The following is a 16,367-nucleotide window of genomic DNA, read 5'->3' on the forward strand; positions in this document are numbered from 1 at the left end:
CCAAGGAAGTTGAGGCAAGACCTGATTGACGTATACATAATTTGGAGGGGTCCAGCTAAAGTTGGTAGAGCAGCTCCACCCCTCTTGACTGAGAAGATTGTAACTGGGGACATAGATGTAATAAGAAGAGGATTTAAGAGGAAAGCTTTTGCCAACTGGTTGGGATGTGACACTATCTATGGTAAAAATGGTAGGTTAAAAATCCTTTTATATTTTAAGATGTAAATGGCTATGCACTGAAGTGGCATAGTGATGGAAAGTGAGATTAGATTGGATAGCTATTCATAAACTGATCTATGAACCTTTTTTGAAGAATATTTGTGGCTCAGGTTGTGGATCAGGTTTTAAATTTGCTCACTGAGCTGGTAGGTTTGATCTCAAACATTTCTTTACCATACTAGATAACATCGGTGAGCCTCTGGTAAAGCGTTGGTGTTCTGTCCCTCTTGCTATTTATCTGTCTCAGTTTGTTGCAGTGGATGGTATCACTTTAGGTGCTGTTTCTGAGAGCTTGGTAACTGGGGTCCAAATCTATATGTTTGTTAGTGGAGTTCCGGTTTGAATGCCGGAGGCTCACCGGTAATGTTATCCAGCATGGTGATGAACCATCTGAGAACAAACCTACCAGCTCAGCGAGCAAATTTACAACCTGATCCACAACCTAAGCTACAAATCTTCTCCAAAATCTCAAACACCTATGGGTGCAATACGTTCAAATTTAGCCGAAGGTGGGAAACCAATGCCATCCGACTGAGCGCCACCCACCGTATTTCCTAAGGAATGCCTCTGGAAACTAGTGTTTCCATGATGTGTCAAATGCAAACAACCTCTCATCACCCCACAAGCCAGGAGAACAGAACAGAGTGGCCGCAGGATGCTATGAGAAATGATGATGCCAATAACTGACTCTACAAAAATGAACGCGAAATTTCACACCAAAAATCTCTACGCTAACATGACTGATCACTAATGGACAAGTATGCTTAAACGAGTCATCAACACAAAGCAACAGCAGACCAAGACAGTAGTCCTACAAGAAAAGCTGGCCAAACTGTCTCACACAAATAACACAGACAATTCCGAGACTTGGATAAAGAACCTGTCTGACTGAACACATTTGGACACAGAAAAAGCCATCCTAATACGAGGGATGAACTTCAACCACAGGGACATGGACTAAAAGACTTCCTAGCAGCACTGGAATCAACCCTGAAAGCCAATGGAATTGCAGAAGAAATCCAGCAGGCCTTCATACAGGCAGTAATACCAGCACTAAGCAGAAAGCAAGAAGGGAGCACCCTCAACACACTGGAAAGAAAAGCCTCAGAAGGACTCAGAAAAGACAGAAATATTGTAATCCTGCCAGCAGACAAAGGGCGAATGATCATCCTCCTGAAAGAATACAATACATTGAAAAAACAAACACGCTACTCCCAGATGCCGTCACCTACCAGCAGCTAGCAATGGACCTGACTCCACAGCTGGAAAACCATATTACAGCATCCCTGATGAAACTTCACAAGACAAGTGAAATTTAGAATACAGACCTCCAAAGAATGAAACCTGAAGGATCCAACACACACCCAGTTTCTCTGGATTGCCAAAGGTACATTAAACAAGGGGCCCCCCTCAGACCAATAGTCTCACTTCCCGGTACACTTACATACAGACTAAGAAAGGAACTGCAACGTAAACTGAAACACCAAGTAGAAGACTCCATCCACTCCATCACTGCATCCAGGAATTCCCTAACATCATTAAAGGTAGAGGATGATGAGTTCATGGTCTCCTTTTGACATGGCGGCCCTATTCACATCAATAAACATCAGCTTCGCCAAAGAAACACTGGCCTCACCTTTTGACAAACCAAAGACACCAACACCTGACAGCACCGACTCCATCAGCAAGGACAGCATCCTCAAACTAGTAGACCTGTACCTCTCAACCCACTTCACCTTCAACAACAAGATCTACAAACAAATCAATAAGACACTTATGGGATGACCAATATCGGGACTTTTTAGTAGAAGCAGTTATGCAGAGGTTAGAACGAACAGCCCTTCCCACGATCCAGCCCAAGCTTTGGGTGTGCTATGTGTATGGTATCCTTGTCATCACGAAATGCAACAAAAAAAAACCACAAACACATAAAAAAAACAACATCCTGACCAGAATAAAATTCACCAAAGAGAAAGAGAACAATAACAGACTCCTTCCTGGATGTCACAGTAGAACAAAAAGCCAATAGAGAGCTGCAGACCAGCGTCTACAGGAAAGCCACATTCACTGAACTACAGGAGCAATCCTCTCAACATCCACAATTGGAGTTGCATCAGGACATTATTTAAATGAGCCACAACACACTGCAACGCCCAGGAACTATGAGAAGCCAAAGAAAAACGCCTATACAACAATGGTTACCCGATAAGCACAGTCTGCCATTCCTACACCACAGACCCAAACAAGAAGACCCAACACGCCCAAAGACTCTAGCCACCCTGCCATAACATGAATGATGTCTCTGAGATAACAACCAGATTACTCTGGCCCCAAGGCATCATGGTAGCCCACACACCTACCACCACACTGAAACAGCTCCTGATGAATTTAAAAGACCCCATATCAACAACCAGCAGAATGAACATCATATACAAAATCCCCTGCAAGGACTGAAACAAACATTTATATTGGACAAATAGGCAGAAAACTAGCCAACAGGATACATAAGCACCAACTAGCCACCAAAAGACATGACCAAACATCACTGATATCCATTCGCACAGACAAAGAGACACCAGTTCAACTGTGACAATACATCCATCCTGGGACAGGCTAAAGAAAGACATGCACAGGAATTCCTTGAGGTCTGGCAATCAAACCAGCATTTCATTAACACACCAGTCGATTTGGACCCCATTTGCCAACCTCTCAGAAACCGCACCGGAAGTGATATCACCCACTGCAACAAACCGAGACAAATAAATAGCAAGTGGGCCAGAGCACCAATGCTTCACCAGAGACTCACCGACGATGTTATCTAGCATGGTGATGAAACGTCTTAGAACAAATTACTAACTCAGCAAGCAAACTTACAACTTGATATATGAACATCTTTTGGTTGATGTGGCCTCTTTCAATGCTAGACATTTCTCTGATTCTATTATCTTTGTGAATATAATATTGGGGACTGAGAGACTTCAGCAATGAGATATTCAAGAAAAGTAGTCTTTTCCACTAGAGTAGAGAAGACCGGATGATTGAGGTAAGTAGTAAAAAAATGTATTCTCATTGGTTACCATTTACAATGAGTAGGTACATATTTAATTAATGAAAGAAGAGATTAGGAGACTTTCGGTACACACGGAACATTATTAGGAAAACGAATATTCTGAGACTCATTGTGAGAGGAATTCGTAGTGAGGAAATTGATAAATAGAAGAAAACAGATGTAGGGAAAAGTAAAAGAAATTGGTGTAGAAATGATTGTGTTTGAGAGAAAGAGAGGATGCACAGAGAAAAGGGAAACATTCCAGGATTAATCACCTTTAGGTTGGCATTTCATGTAATGAAACTAACAACAAAATCAGTTTGATTCATTACAGTTGTCTTTTGAATTGTCTTTTCACATGTTTTCTGTTTTTCCACCTTTTTCAAATCCCTTTTGTGGCCTGACTTATATCTTGACTATCGCTGAAAATGTGTTGCTGGTTAAAGCACAGCAGGTCAGGCAGCATCCAAGGAACAGGAAATTCGACGTTTTGGGCCAGAGCCCCTCATCAGGAATGAGGAGAGTGTGCCAGGCAAGCTAAGATAAAAGGTAGGGAGGAGGGACTTGGGGGAGGGGCGATGGAGATGGGATAGGTGGAAGGAGGTCAAGGTGAAGGTGATAGGCCGGAGTGGGGTGGGGGCGGAGAGGTCAGGAAGAAGATTGTAGGTTAGGAGGGTGGTGCTGAGTTCGAGGGAATCGACTGAGACAAGGTGGGGGGAGGGGAAATGAGGAAACTGGAGAAATCTGAGTTCATCCCTTGTGGTTGGAGGGTTCCCAGGCGGAAGATGAGGCGCTCTTCCTCCAACCGTCGTGTTGTTATGATCTGGCGATGGAGGAGTCCAAGGACCTGCATGTCTTCGGTGGAGTGGGAGGGAGAGTTGAAGTGTTGAGCCATGGGGTGGTTGGGTCGGTTGGTCCGGGCGTCCCAGAGATGTTCCCTGAAGCGTTCCGCAAGTAGGCGGCCCGTCTCCCCAATATAGAGGAGGCTGCATCGGGTGCAGCGGATGCTTATATCTTGACTATCCCTGGGTTTACTGCCTCATGTGGAGCACCTTTTTCACCCTTCTTTCACTTATTCTGCCCTTACTATCTGCCTCAGCAGCCTGAGATATTTTAGGTTATAACACCGTCAACCAAGGTATTGTTCTAATCTTGACTGAACTTCTTGTGTGCTTGTGTGTCCCTTTCTCAGACAGTAAACTGGATTAAGTATCAGTAAACTTTACTGTCCACTTATAAATGCGATTTGTATTCTGTTTAATGAAGTGCTGCACAACTGTGTGTGTTTTCCTGACAGATCTGGGATATTGGTGGACAGCCAAGATTCCGAAGCATGTGGGAGCGTTACTGCAGAGGAGTTAATGCTATTGTGTAAGTTTTCAATGATAAGTTGTGATCTTTTCACTAGTTTGAATGTCACATGTCTTACTTTCCTTCCTCCTGCCAACTAACTCCATTCCTTTTATTTGAGTTATTTTCATGGTTCAATGTTTGTCTTTCTTTTAGCTACATGGTGGACGCTGCAGACTTTGAAAAGATTGAAGCTTCAAAGAACGAACTTCACAACTTATTAGATAAACCACAGTTGCAAGGAATTCCAGTAAGTCTAACTTCTTAATCCTTTGTTCAAGTTGTCTTGCAAAGTTCCTACATATTCAAATAGGACAATCTTATTCTTTAAGTTTTCTACACCCTTTGCATTTAACTATGGAATTTATATTTTCTATGTGCCAATGCCCTTTTTAAAGCAAAATGGTTTTTTTTGTGCATCCTTCCAACTCAGTTTTTTAAAAAAATAATTCAAGCAATACAACCTCCATTGGTGTCTTGCTTGAGAGCAGCTCTGTTTTGGATGAAAGTGCTCTTGAGAATTGCAGGATGCCAGTTTTGACATATGGCACAAAACAATGAGCTTCATCTTTCAGTTGTGTCCCCTGTGCCATTTTTGAAATGGAGTCAGACTCTTACACATAGAGCACAAAACTACAACGTTAATATGTTGTACAGCAAACCTTTTGTTAACCAGAATGAATACGAGCTGGACTGTACCAGTTAATCAAGAGATTCACGCTAATCAATATAAATACAAGGACTAAATAATAGAAGCTTAATGCAGGGATATATACATCACTTTTAAACCTTATTTACAGCTTAAATCACTTTCATGCAGAGGGTATTGCGTGTATGGAAAGAGCAACCAGAGGAAATGGTGGAAGCAGGTACAATTACATTTAAAAGGCATCTGGATGGATAGTTGAATAGGAAGAGTTTGGAGGGATAAGGGCCAAATGCTGACAAATGAGATTAGATTAATTTAGGATATCTAGTTGGCATGGATGAGTTGGACCGAAGCATCTGTTTCTGTGCTGTACATCTCTTTGACTTAAATATTCACGGCAAATTTTGTTATTAATTTAACGGGAGACAGCCTCTCGCTTACAACCTCCCACCCTCCACTGATTACTCTGACATCAAGAAGATGATGATACGATAAATGTTGCGTATTTGAGATAGAGTTTTTTTGCCTTCATTGAGAGTGCTGGTTCAGAAGATGCTGGTTAAAACAATTTTTTTTTAGGAAAGCTCTTTCTGTTGTTCTGTGGAAACTGAGGAAAGATTACCTCCAACAATTTTCTCATGCCTGCTCTCTTTGGAGAGAGGATTCAAAGACAATGTAGTAATACTGAATATTAACCTTTTTAACATCTCTCTATTGCTGAGCTATCCATGAATGCAGTCCTGAGCTATGTGATTCTATTAAGCGCCAGAGAAATAAAGACATGCATTCTATGTTTTAAAACCTCAGGATGTCCCAAAGGGATGTATAGGAAAGGAATGCCTATTTTGTACCAGTATTTTAAGTAGAACAGAAATGATTTGTTTTGTGTTCAACTTCATAAGAAGGACAAAAGATAATTGGAAGGGATCTTTGCCTCAACTTTGGGTCTGCTGTTAGGGATTATTCAGGACAACGCAACTTGTTTAACAAACCATTTATAACTTCAACATTTACTTCCTTCACCATGAAAGCATAGTGGCAGCAGGATGTACCATCGACAAAATGTACTGTAGCAACTCAACGGTGCTCTCTAAGGAGCTCTTTCCAAACCTATGACCTTTTACTATCTTGAAGGACATGGGCTGCAGATTCATGGGATTGCATGAATGATGGCAGATGATTAAGTAACTCAATGGAGGAGAACGCTCCACAAACACTCCTCTTCAATGATGGGGCTGTCCAACACATCAATGTAAAAGATAAGGCTGAAGCATTTGCAACAGTCTTCAGTGTGAAATGCTGAGTGGGTTTTCCACCTTGGCCTCTCTCTCTATCATAACAGATGCCAGTCTTTAGCCAATTTGATTCACTCCATGAGATAACAAGAAATGAGAGATGCAGTAGACTCTGTAAAGGCCGTGGGCCCCTGATAATATTCCAGCGATAGTACTGAAGATTTATCCTTGCTATTCCCCTTAAAAAGCTGTTCCAGGACAGCTACAAATATGGTATCCACCTGACAATGTGCAAAATTGCCCAGGTATCGAAAGAAATCAGGACAAATCTAAACTACCGAGTTATTGTCTCATCAGTCAACTCTCAATCATCAGTAAATCGATACAAGGAATCATCAACTAGCATTTACTTCACAATAACCTGCTCACTGGCATTCTGCTTGGCTTCCATTTGGGCCATTCAGGGTCATGACCTCATTACAACCTTGTTCAAACATGGATAAAAAAACATGGAGGTGAGAAGAGTGACTGACTGACTGCTTTTGACATCAACACCATATTTGACCGAGTGTGGCATCAAGGAGCCCCAGCAAAACTGGAATCATAGGAATCGAGAGAAAGCTCTCAACTGGTTGAAGTCAAACCTAGCACAAAGGAGGATGGTTGTGGTTGTTGGAAATCAATCAGTCTAGTTATACGACATCTCTGCAGTAGTCCTTCCTTCTTTTTCCCCCTTTTTTTTTCCACCCCCCTTCCCCCTTTTTTCCCCTTTCCCTCCATCATGGAGAGGTACAGCACGAATTCAGACCCTTCAGTCCCAGTCCTAGCACCTTTTTTAGGATTTAAATTTAATTTATTCCAAAACTTTAAAAAGTACAAGTTGCCAGTGTTATACTGAGAGAAAACAACTAAGACCTGAGTCAACAGAGCATGTAACTCCTTAAGTATCAGATGGAAGGATTGTGAAAATAGAAGTGCATGTTTTGAGTGAGTAAATTCAATACCACATCAGATACATAAAGAGAATTAAACAGAAAAAGAAGGATTGGATGACAGAGAGAGAAAAAAGTAAAGGATATGTATAACAAAATGAATTTGAAATTTATACATTTTGAAGAGCAACAACAATTAATTTGAATGGATGAAATTCCATACTTTTAATGGTTTTCAGTGCTGGGAAGTTAATTTGAAAGAGTACTTAGCCAGGAACTAACACAACACTCTGTAGTGAGCTTAAGTTTGTATTTGCTGCATGTATACAGCAAATTTATACCTCTTCACTACTTTTTAATTGTGATGTACCATTTTGCTGAAGCTAACAGCAGATGGTAATTTGTCAGACAGTGACATTTGAACAGCTGTCTTGCCAAAAGTTGCTGTGGCCTTTCTACACAATTAATTATTAGTGCCATTAGCCTCACAGTTGATATGGCAAGATATGGAGCATTATTTTATGGATTTATAACAATTCAAACATCCAAAGTTAGTGCGCACACACAATAAAGAATATTAAAACATTTCTAATAGCTGTAGACATCCAATGTACAATACAGAGACAGGGTTGCCTCATAAGGGAAGTTGGTATGATGCAGTTGCCTGACTCTGCATTCAACTCAAGACTCTGGTTCGGATCTATACCAATTTGAGAATGTGAAAGTGTCCTTTACTTTCCCTAAATTATTATTATGCCAAAATCATTTAAAGATGGTTGCTGTAGAAAATGACTATTTGTTAGGTCTTTTTGACTGCTACCCTCTTGGAGTTCTGTAAGCTGGCCAACGCAAGTACTGGATTTGCTGTAAACATCTGTTGCTTGTTGTCAGAGTTTGCAGAATGAGTCCGAGTCAAGGCATATTCCTTCTTCCTTGCGAACATTAAGAGTGAACCGTGGAGTATGAAAGTCACAAAGTAGGACAGACCCTGTAAGCATAAAGTATTCTCTCATGTTTTCCTGGTGCTAGCCCACAAAGTTATTGAGTTCATTTTCACGACAATGATGATGGAATTTATCACCACCATCCCCCAGGTCACCACCTGAGTACTATAACAACGTCACTTTGTAGCGTCTCACACTCGGCACGTACTCAGGTTATTGTATGTGCAGAACTCTGAGACTAAGAATGAGGATTTTTCTTGAATATTTTAAGCACTAAAAAGCACTCTGAGGTGATTAGATATGGTTTTATGCTGAAGTGCATGTTTAACACAACATGCCATTTTGATCAAGGAGTTGAAGCTCACTCTCCGAATGAGTTTCTGGAGAATTATTAGGAGCTGATTTCCATTTAAATTCCTGGGCTACCACAAGATATAGGCTGTAGGTCATTTTGGTTGATAATACTTGACCTAATAATGTCTCATAACTGCGAAAAGCTGATACCCAGTAATCTAGATGGTGCTGTAGATTGAATTTCTGTTTGTAAAAGACAAATACTCTTAAAGTGTTCATTTATACTGCTGGAGGATTGAAGAGAAGATTTTTCTAGCACAGTGTTTTCATCCACACTGATAAAATTTATTGTGGAAATTTAATAGAGCATAGAACAGTATAGGCCCTTTGGCCCTCAATGTTGTGCCAGCCTTTTATTCTACACTAAGATCAGACTAACCCACACACCCTTCATTGTATTAACTTCCATACCAGGGCAGGGTATCCAAGAGTCGCTTAAATGTCCCTCATGTATCTTGACTCTACTAACACTGCTGGCAGTGTATTTCATGTACGCACCTCTGAGTAAAAAGACTGCATTTAAAAAGAGTTAGTACTGTGCTACTCTGTCTTATTTGGACTTCCTTTCTTCTGCTGGTTCTGGTGAGGAGTGCTTCTTTATTCACATCTTGCGAGGGGTTTCCTTTACAAAAGTTACTCCATGAAAGATGAGTGCATGCCTGCATGCAAGTTTAAATTATAATAATCAGCAACTAAAAGCATAATTGCATGGTAAATCGAGATTTGCAAACAGACAGTAACCAGTGTCACGATCCTAATGGGAAGATTGCAAGTCATGACCCATGATTTGAGTCATCACAAATGTAAAATGATCAATTTAATTTCGAAGATGGTTGATTTGACTGAAAGAGACCACTATCTTTAAAAAAAAAACAACTTGCACCTAGTTTCATCATTAAACAAGTAAAGCAAACTTATTTAATACAACAAATGTATCCTGTAAAGTGGCAAAATTAATTACTCCTAAGGAAATATAAGCTAGGTCACTTTAAAATCAAACATGTCAATGTATATCACATTTGTGAATTAATAAGACAGGGCGCTTTACAGAAATATCATGGGTGGAAACCATAGGTAAACAGGAAGACATTTTGTGGATTAAGTACCCAAGCTATAAGGTTGGAATATGGCAACTTGCTACAGTCTGGTCTTTTGCAAGGAAAATGTCTGCAATGTTTGCAGTGATCCTCAATTCAGTAGCTGGACCTAGCTTTTTTGCTTGAGTTGAAAGTACTTCTCTTCAGAAATTTTGTTTTTACTGTTTTTCTTCCACTCTCACATGGAGGGGGAGGGAGAGAGAAAGGGAGAGATCTGCCTTGGTTGTCGGCTTTGGAAGATCCTAGTGCACTTGTTTCAGTCCATTAGCAAGTTATAACTTAACTAATCAAAAGCTGTTGTTGGCCAGTTTTTATTGCAAAGATACCTTTTGAAACATGCTGACATAAGGTATCAAATCCAGGATGATCTGTTAAATCCCACTTTCCAAAAGTTACATGACCTTGTGTAACCAGTTGATAGGATTGAACACCTTCAACATTCACTCCGATGTACAGTGTCAGCACTTTATACTGTCAACACTAAACATCTGTTTGTACTAGATGCACTGCAGCAACTTACTAAGGCTCCTTAAGCAACACCTTCCAAATCCGTGACCTCTGTCACGTAGATGGACAAATGAGAGTATTGCTGCCTGCAGGACACACACAATTCTGACTTTGAGCTTAATTACGCTTCCTTCACTGTGGCTGGGTTAAAGTGTTGGAACTCCCTTCCTAATGGTACCGTGGGTCTACCTATATCACATGGACTGTAGTGGTTTAAGAAGACAGCTCATCACCATAATCTTGAGGGAAATTAGGGATGGGTAACAAATGCCGCAGGCCCAACCAGTGAAACTCTCATCCTGTGAATGAATATAAAAGATATGCATTCTGTGAGCGTACTGCTCTTTAAATCTGGTGATCTGGCTCCAGCATTCTAAACCTAACTTTTGGTCGTCGTAAATCTATAAAAGTAAACTTGTTAATGTCCCTGCTAAAACTGAATTGAAACAAAATTCAATTTAAATGTGTTAAATATTCAAACACCCGTCAGAAGTGTTTACTAAGATGCCATACCAGGGGTTAGTTAAATAAATTTTGAATGCACAGAACTGGGAAAATATATGGATTAAGAATTGGTTAACTGATAGAAGGTAGGATCTCACTGACCAATCTTGGGCTGGCAGGCTGTTACTAGTGAGATACTGCAAGGTTCAATGCTTAGTCCACAACTATTTGCAATCTTTCTCAATGATTTGAATGTGGAAACCAATTATAATGTTTCCATATTTGTTGATAACCCCAAACAGTGTGGGAATGTGTGGACATTGGAAAGAGGCTTCACGAAGGCATAGACTAGATATGTTTTAACATTTTGAGATGGAATTTAATGCAAATAAATGTGAAGTTGTTCACTGCAGTAGAAAAAATAGAGAATATTTCTTAAACAGAGAGAGGTTGGCAAGTGCAGGTATGCCAACTATGCTGGGTGTCCTTTTTTTTTGCAAGTCATTAAAAGTCAGCATCTATATGAGGCAAATAATTTAGGGGCCTTCATTGCAAGAGGTTTTCAGTACAGCTGTAAAGAGATGTTACTGCCATTGTACTGAGCCTTGGTGACATCCCCCCCCTCCAACCCAGGGTATTGCAGAATTTTGGATTCCTTCTTTAAGGAGGAGTATCCTTGCCCGTGGAAGGAGTGCAGTGGAGATTTATCGGATTAATCCCTGGGGTGGTGGACTTGTCTCCTCAATTTCTTCATAGACTGCATCTGTATTTTTGAGTTTCATAGAATAAGGGGTGGTTTCAGTGAAACTCTCAAGATCCTCACAGCGTGGCTTTGAATAATATATCCCCTGGCTGGTGAGTCTAAAACCATGATAAGGCTGTTTAAGACTGAGATGAAGAGGAATTTCTTCACTCTTGGGATGGTGGAACTTTTGAACTTTTGTGGCCCAGAGGGCTGTGGAAGCTCAATCATTTTAGCAGGACAAAGATGCTAATGACATTAGGGGATATCGTGCTAAGACAGGCTAGTGATATTGAGAAAGGTAATCTAATTGACTGGTGAATCAGGCTTGACTGGCTAAATGGCCTGTTTCTATCTCTACGATATGATGCTCCTCATGTCTGTCTGCCAGAATCCACAGTCGTTTGTAGCCAAGATTATAAGAAGCTGAAATTCATAAGAAATTAAAGAAATATTTCTGATTGCTGGTAACTTGTGAAGATCAGTTATATTTTCACATTGCCAGGCTGTTTCAGGTAAATATAGCTTCAGCTTTAGTGACTGAGAACTGAAACTGCTAAATGCCTTGAAGTGAAAGTATGCAAATAAAATAGTGATTTGTTTACTTATTGGTTTTGTTAGCTGTGATGCTTAACAAATTCAAATGTGATAGCACTGAATGTAATTAAACAACACCTGTTGCTTCTAATACAGGCGTGTTTGTCTTGTTCGCTCATTAACATGCTATCTTTTTGTAGCCAGTGTTCAATATACTCGTGAGTAATTGCATTTCTCAGCAGGGTGGTGGGATAGCAAGATTTGCTAGAGCCACTTCAAGTTTGCCTGCACTACCTAAAACCAGTGTGCAGTGGAATTGCAATCAGTCTGGCAAGGAACTGCAACTGATTGAAGAAGAGACGTGGGCAAGAAAAAGACTGAATTATGGGGCAAAAAGGCAGATAGAATGCTTCCATATTTCTCCGATGCTCTACATGCTTTCGGGAGAAGTTGATCGGAGGAGAGGAGCCCTCTACCCATAGCAGATGGGAAGCCCTGTGAAGGCAGTGGGAGAAGATAGCTATGGGTGTGAATGCCCGCAGTCTAACTCTGCAAATGTTTTTGCTTGTCTAATTTCCCATCTCCCTTCCCATTGCACACCCCTCATCCTGCAAATTGTCTTCTGATTTACATGCTGCAGATAATGTAGACCATAAGACATAGGAGTGGAAGTAAGGCCATTTGGCCCATCGAGTCCACTCCGCCATTCAATCATGGCTGATGGGCATTTGAACTCCACTTACCCGCATTCTCCCCATAGCTCTTAATTCCTTGTGACATCAAGAATTTATCAATCTCTGCCTTGAAGACATTTAGCGTCCTGGCCTCCATTGCACTCTGCGGCAATGAATTCCACAGGCCCACCACTCTCTCTGGCTGAAGAAATGTCTCTGCATTTCTGTTCTGAATATATCCCCTCTAATTCTAAGGCTGTGTCCACGAGTCCTAGTCTCCTCGCCTAACGGAAACCATTTCCTAGCATCCACCCTTTTCAAGCCATGTAAACATTTACCTATTGCTTTTTCTCAGCTTCCCTCAGCACCAGCCCACCATTGTGCCACCTCCTTCCAAATACTCAAACATTGCAACCCTAGGTAGGCAGTGATTTGAAATAAAAAAAACTTCCTCTCTCTCAGTAACAGCCATCAGCTCAGATTCTTGCAGTCTGCGCACTTCAAAGGAGAGCTTGCTGGTGAGATCTGTACATGGTTAGACATGGATCCCTTGTCTCCATTTCTGGTGACCAGCTCAACACCAACCCACCAACTCCCACAGCTACCTAGACTACACCACCTCCCACTCCTGTAAAAATACGATCCCTTACTCCCAATTCTTCTATCTCTGCCATATCTGCTCTCAGGAGGAGCAACTCCACCCCAGAACTTCCCAGTTCGTCTGCTATTTCACGGACCGCAATTTCCCCTCCCACGTGGTCAACAATACCCTCCAGCGCATCTCCTCCACTTCTCGCACCTTTGCCCTTGAACTGCAACAAGGTTAGAACCCCCGCGGTCCTCATCTTCCACCCTACTCATCTCTATATACAACTCCTTATCCTTCACCATTTCTGCCACCTACAGTCAGACCCCACCACCAAGGATATATTTCCTTCCCCACCCCTCTCTGCAAAATGCTGATACCATTCCCTCTGTGACTCTCTGTGTGGAGTTTGCACATTCTCCCCATGTCTGTGTGGGTTTCCACGGGGTGCTCCGGTTTCCTCCACAATCCATAACAATGTGCAGGTTTGTTGAATTGCCCGTAGTGTTAGGTGAAAGGGTAAAAGGTCTGGGTGGGTTGCGCTTCGGTGGCTCGGTGTGTGTGGACTTTTTGGGCCAAAGGGACTGTTTCCACACTGTAAGTAATCTAATCTCTCATTAGGTCCACGCACCCCACCAATCCACCCTCCACTCCCGGCATCTTTCCTTGCCACTGTAAGAGGTGTAAAACCTGCTCCCATACCGCCCCATCATCTCCATCAAGGCTCCAAAGGATCCTTCCACATCCGGCAGAGATTTTCCTGTACATCCAAACACCTCAGCTACTGTGTCCTTGATGTGGTCTCCTCTATGTTACAGAGACAGACCGCCAACTTGCAGAATGTTTCAGGGAACATCTCTGGGACTCATGAACTAAGCAGCCTCACCACCCTGTGACCACCACTTCAACTCTCCCTCCCACTCCACCAAGGACATGCAAACCCTGGGCCTTCTCCACCACAAAATCCTAGCCAGCTGCTGACTGGAGAAAGAACGCCTCCTCTTCTGCCTTGGGACCCTCCAACCACACAGGATCAATATGGATTTCACCAGCTTCCTCATCTCCCTTCCTCCCCACCTTTTATCCCAGATCCAACACATCAACTTGGCACCGCCATCTTGAACTGTCCCATCTACCCATTGTACCCTCCACTCTCTGATCTATCACCAGCACCCCCCCACCTGCTTCTACCTATTGCCTTCCAAGCTACCTTCCACCTCAGCTACATTCCCATCCCCACCCCCTTTCTCCTATTTATCTTCCCCCCCCCCCCCCCCCCCCCCCCCCAAACATTCCTGAAAAAGTGCTTATGCTCGAAATGAAATGTTGACTTTCCTGCTCCTCGGATACTGCCTTGATCGGCTGTGCTTTTCCTGCACCACACTCTGGGCTCTGATACTTCAGTATCTGCAACTCACTTTCTCCATGATTAGACTTTGCACAGGAGTGATTTACAGTGAGGGTAGGGGCAAGAGTTAAAAAGGTAATAGCTTGCCAGAGGGAAAGGTCAAGAATGAATTCTACTGCAAAGGCCTCAGATGAAATTTTTGGGGGTGGGGTTGCTGGTGATGAAATACTTGGCCAGCCATAAAGTCTGCACTGTCCATGAGATGTCCAACACCAATGTGGCACAAAGTCATAAAGGTCGAGAGATGTGCATCACAGAAACAAACCCTTCCATCCAACTCCTCCATGGCAACCAGATATCCTAAATTAATCTAGTCCCATTTGCCAGCAACCTTCCTATTCATATACCCACCCAGAAGCCTTTTAAATGTTGCAATTGTACCAGCCTCTGGCAGCTCATTCCATACGCGTACCACCCTCTGTGACAAAGTTGCCCCTTGCGTCCCTTTTATATCTTTCCCCTCTCACCTTAAACCTATGCCCTCTAGTTCTGGACTCTCTCACCCCAGGGAAAAGACGTTACCAATTCACCCTATCATACCTTGCATGATTTTATAAATCTCTATAAAGGTCACTCCTCCGCCTCTGCCACTCCAGGGAAGATAGCCCCAGCCTCTCCCTGCAGCTCAAATCCTTCAAACCTGGCAGCATCCTTGTAAATCTTTTTTGCTCTGTTTCAAGTTTCACAACATCCTTCCTGTAGGATGGAGACCAGAATTGCATGCAATATTCCAAAAGTGACCGAACCAATGTCCTGTACAGCCGCAACATGACCTCCCAACTTCTGTACTCAGTATCCTGACCAATAAAGGAAAGCAGACCAAACACCTTTTTCACTGTCCTATCTAGCTATGACTCTACTTTCAAGGAGCTAAGGAACAAGGAACGTTTTCACGCAGAGGGCGGTGTGTGTATAGAATGAGCTGCCAGGGGAAGTGGTGGAGGCTGGTACACTTACAACATTTAAAAGGCATCCGGATGGGTATGTGAGTAGGAAGGGTTGAGAGGGATATGGGCCAAGTGCTGGCAAATGTGACTGGATTAATTTAGGATATCTGGTTGGCCTGGACAAGTTGGACCAAAGGGTCTGTTTCCATGTTGTGTATCTCTATGACTCTATGAAATTTAGTTCCTAAGAAGAGTCTTATTGACTCAATGTTAATTCTGTTTCTCTCTCCTCAGCTGCTGTCAGACCTGCATTTCTGTTTTAAGTTCAGATTTCCAGTACTTGCAGTATTTTAATTTTATATTTCTGTAATTTGATGATAAGGTTACTTTTGTATGCATGATTTTTTAAAAAAAGGACATTAAGACTTCCTGAGTATGATAGATCTGTACATTGATATGAACTCTTTTATCATGCGTTACATGTATTTAGCAAAAGAGCTGTTGTACTTTAAAATGCATCTAGATGGGTATACGAATAGGAAAGGTTGAGAGGGATTTGGTCCACATGTTGGCAAATGGGAATAAATTAATTTAGGATATCTGATTGGCATGGATGAGTTGGACAGAAAGGTCTGTTTCTGTGCTGTTAATCTCTATGATTCTAAGTGCATTTGTGTTTAGAGAGTGGTGATTTACTTCCTTCCAGATAATGGGTACACATCCCCTGCAATCTTGTTTCTAAGCAGGTTTTAC

General features: G+C 42.0%; 1 protein-coding gene across 1 annotated transcript in view; it reads left to right on the plus strand.

The window, feature by feature from the left end:
* The window catches only part of LOC132824766 (ADP-ribosylation factor-like protein 8B-A), a 90,741-nt gene that overhangs the window by 38,786 nt on the left and 35,588 nt on the right, over positions 1–16,367 (plus strand). The window contains exons 3-4 of the mRNA XM_060839481.1: positions 4,566–4,639; positions 4,775–4,868. Of these exons, the coding sequence (XP_060695464.1) occupies positions 4,566–4,639; positions 4,775–4,868 (168 nt within the window). The remainder of the gene's footprint in view (positions 1–4,565; positions 4,640–4,774; positions 4,869–16,367) is intronic.

Source organism: Hemiscyllium ocellatum, chromosome 19, assembly GCF_020745735.1.
Source record: "Hemiscyllium ocellatum isolate sHemOce1 chromosome 19, sHemOce1.pat.X.cur, whole genome shotgun sequence".
NCBI lineage: Eukaryota > Metazoa > Chordata > Chondrichthyes > Orectolobiformes > Hemiscylliidae > Hemiscyllium > Hemiscyllium ocellatum.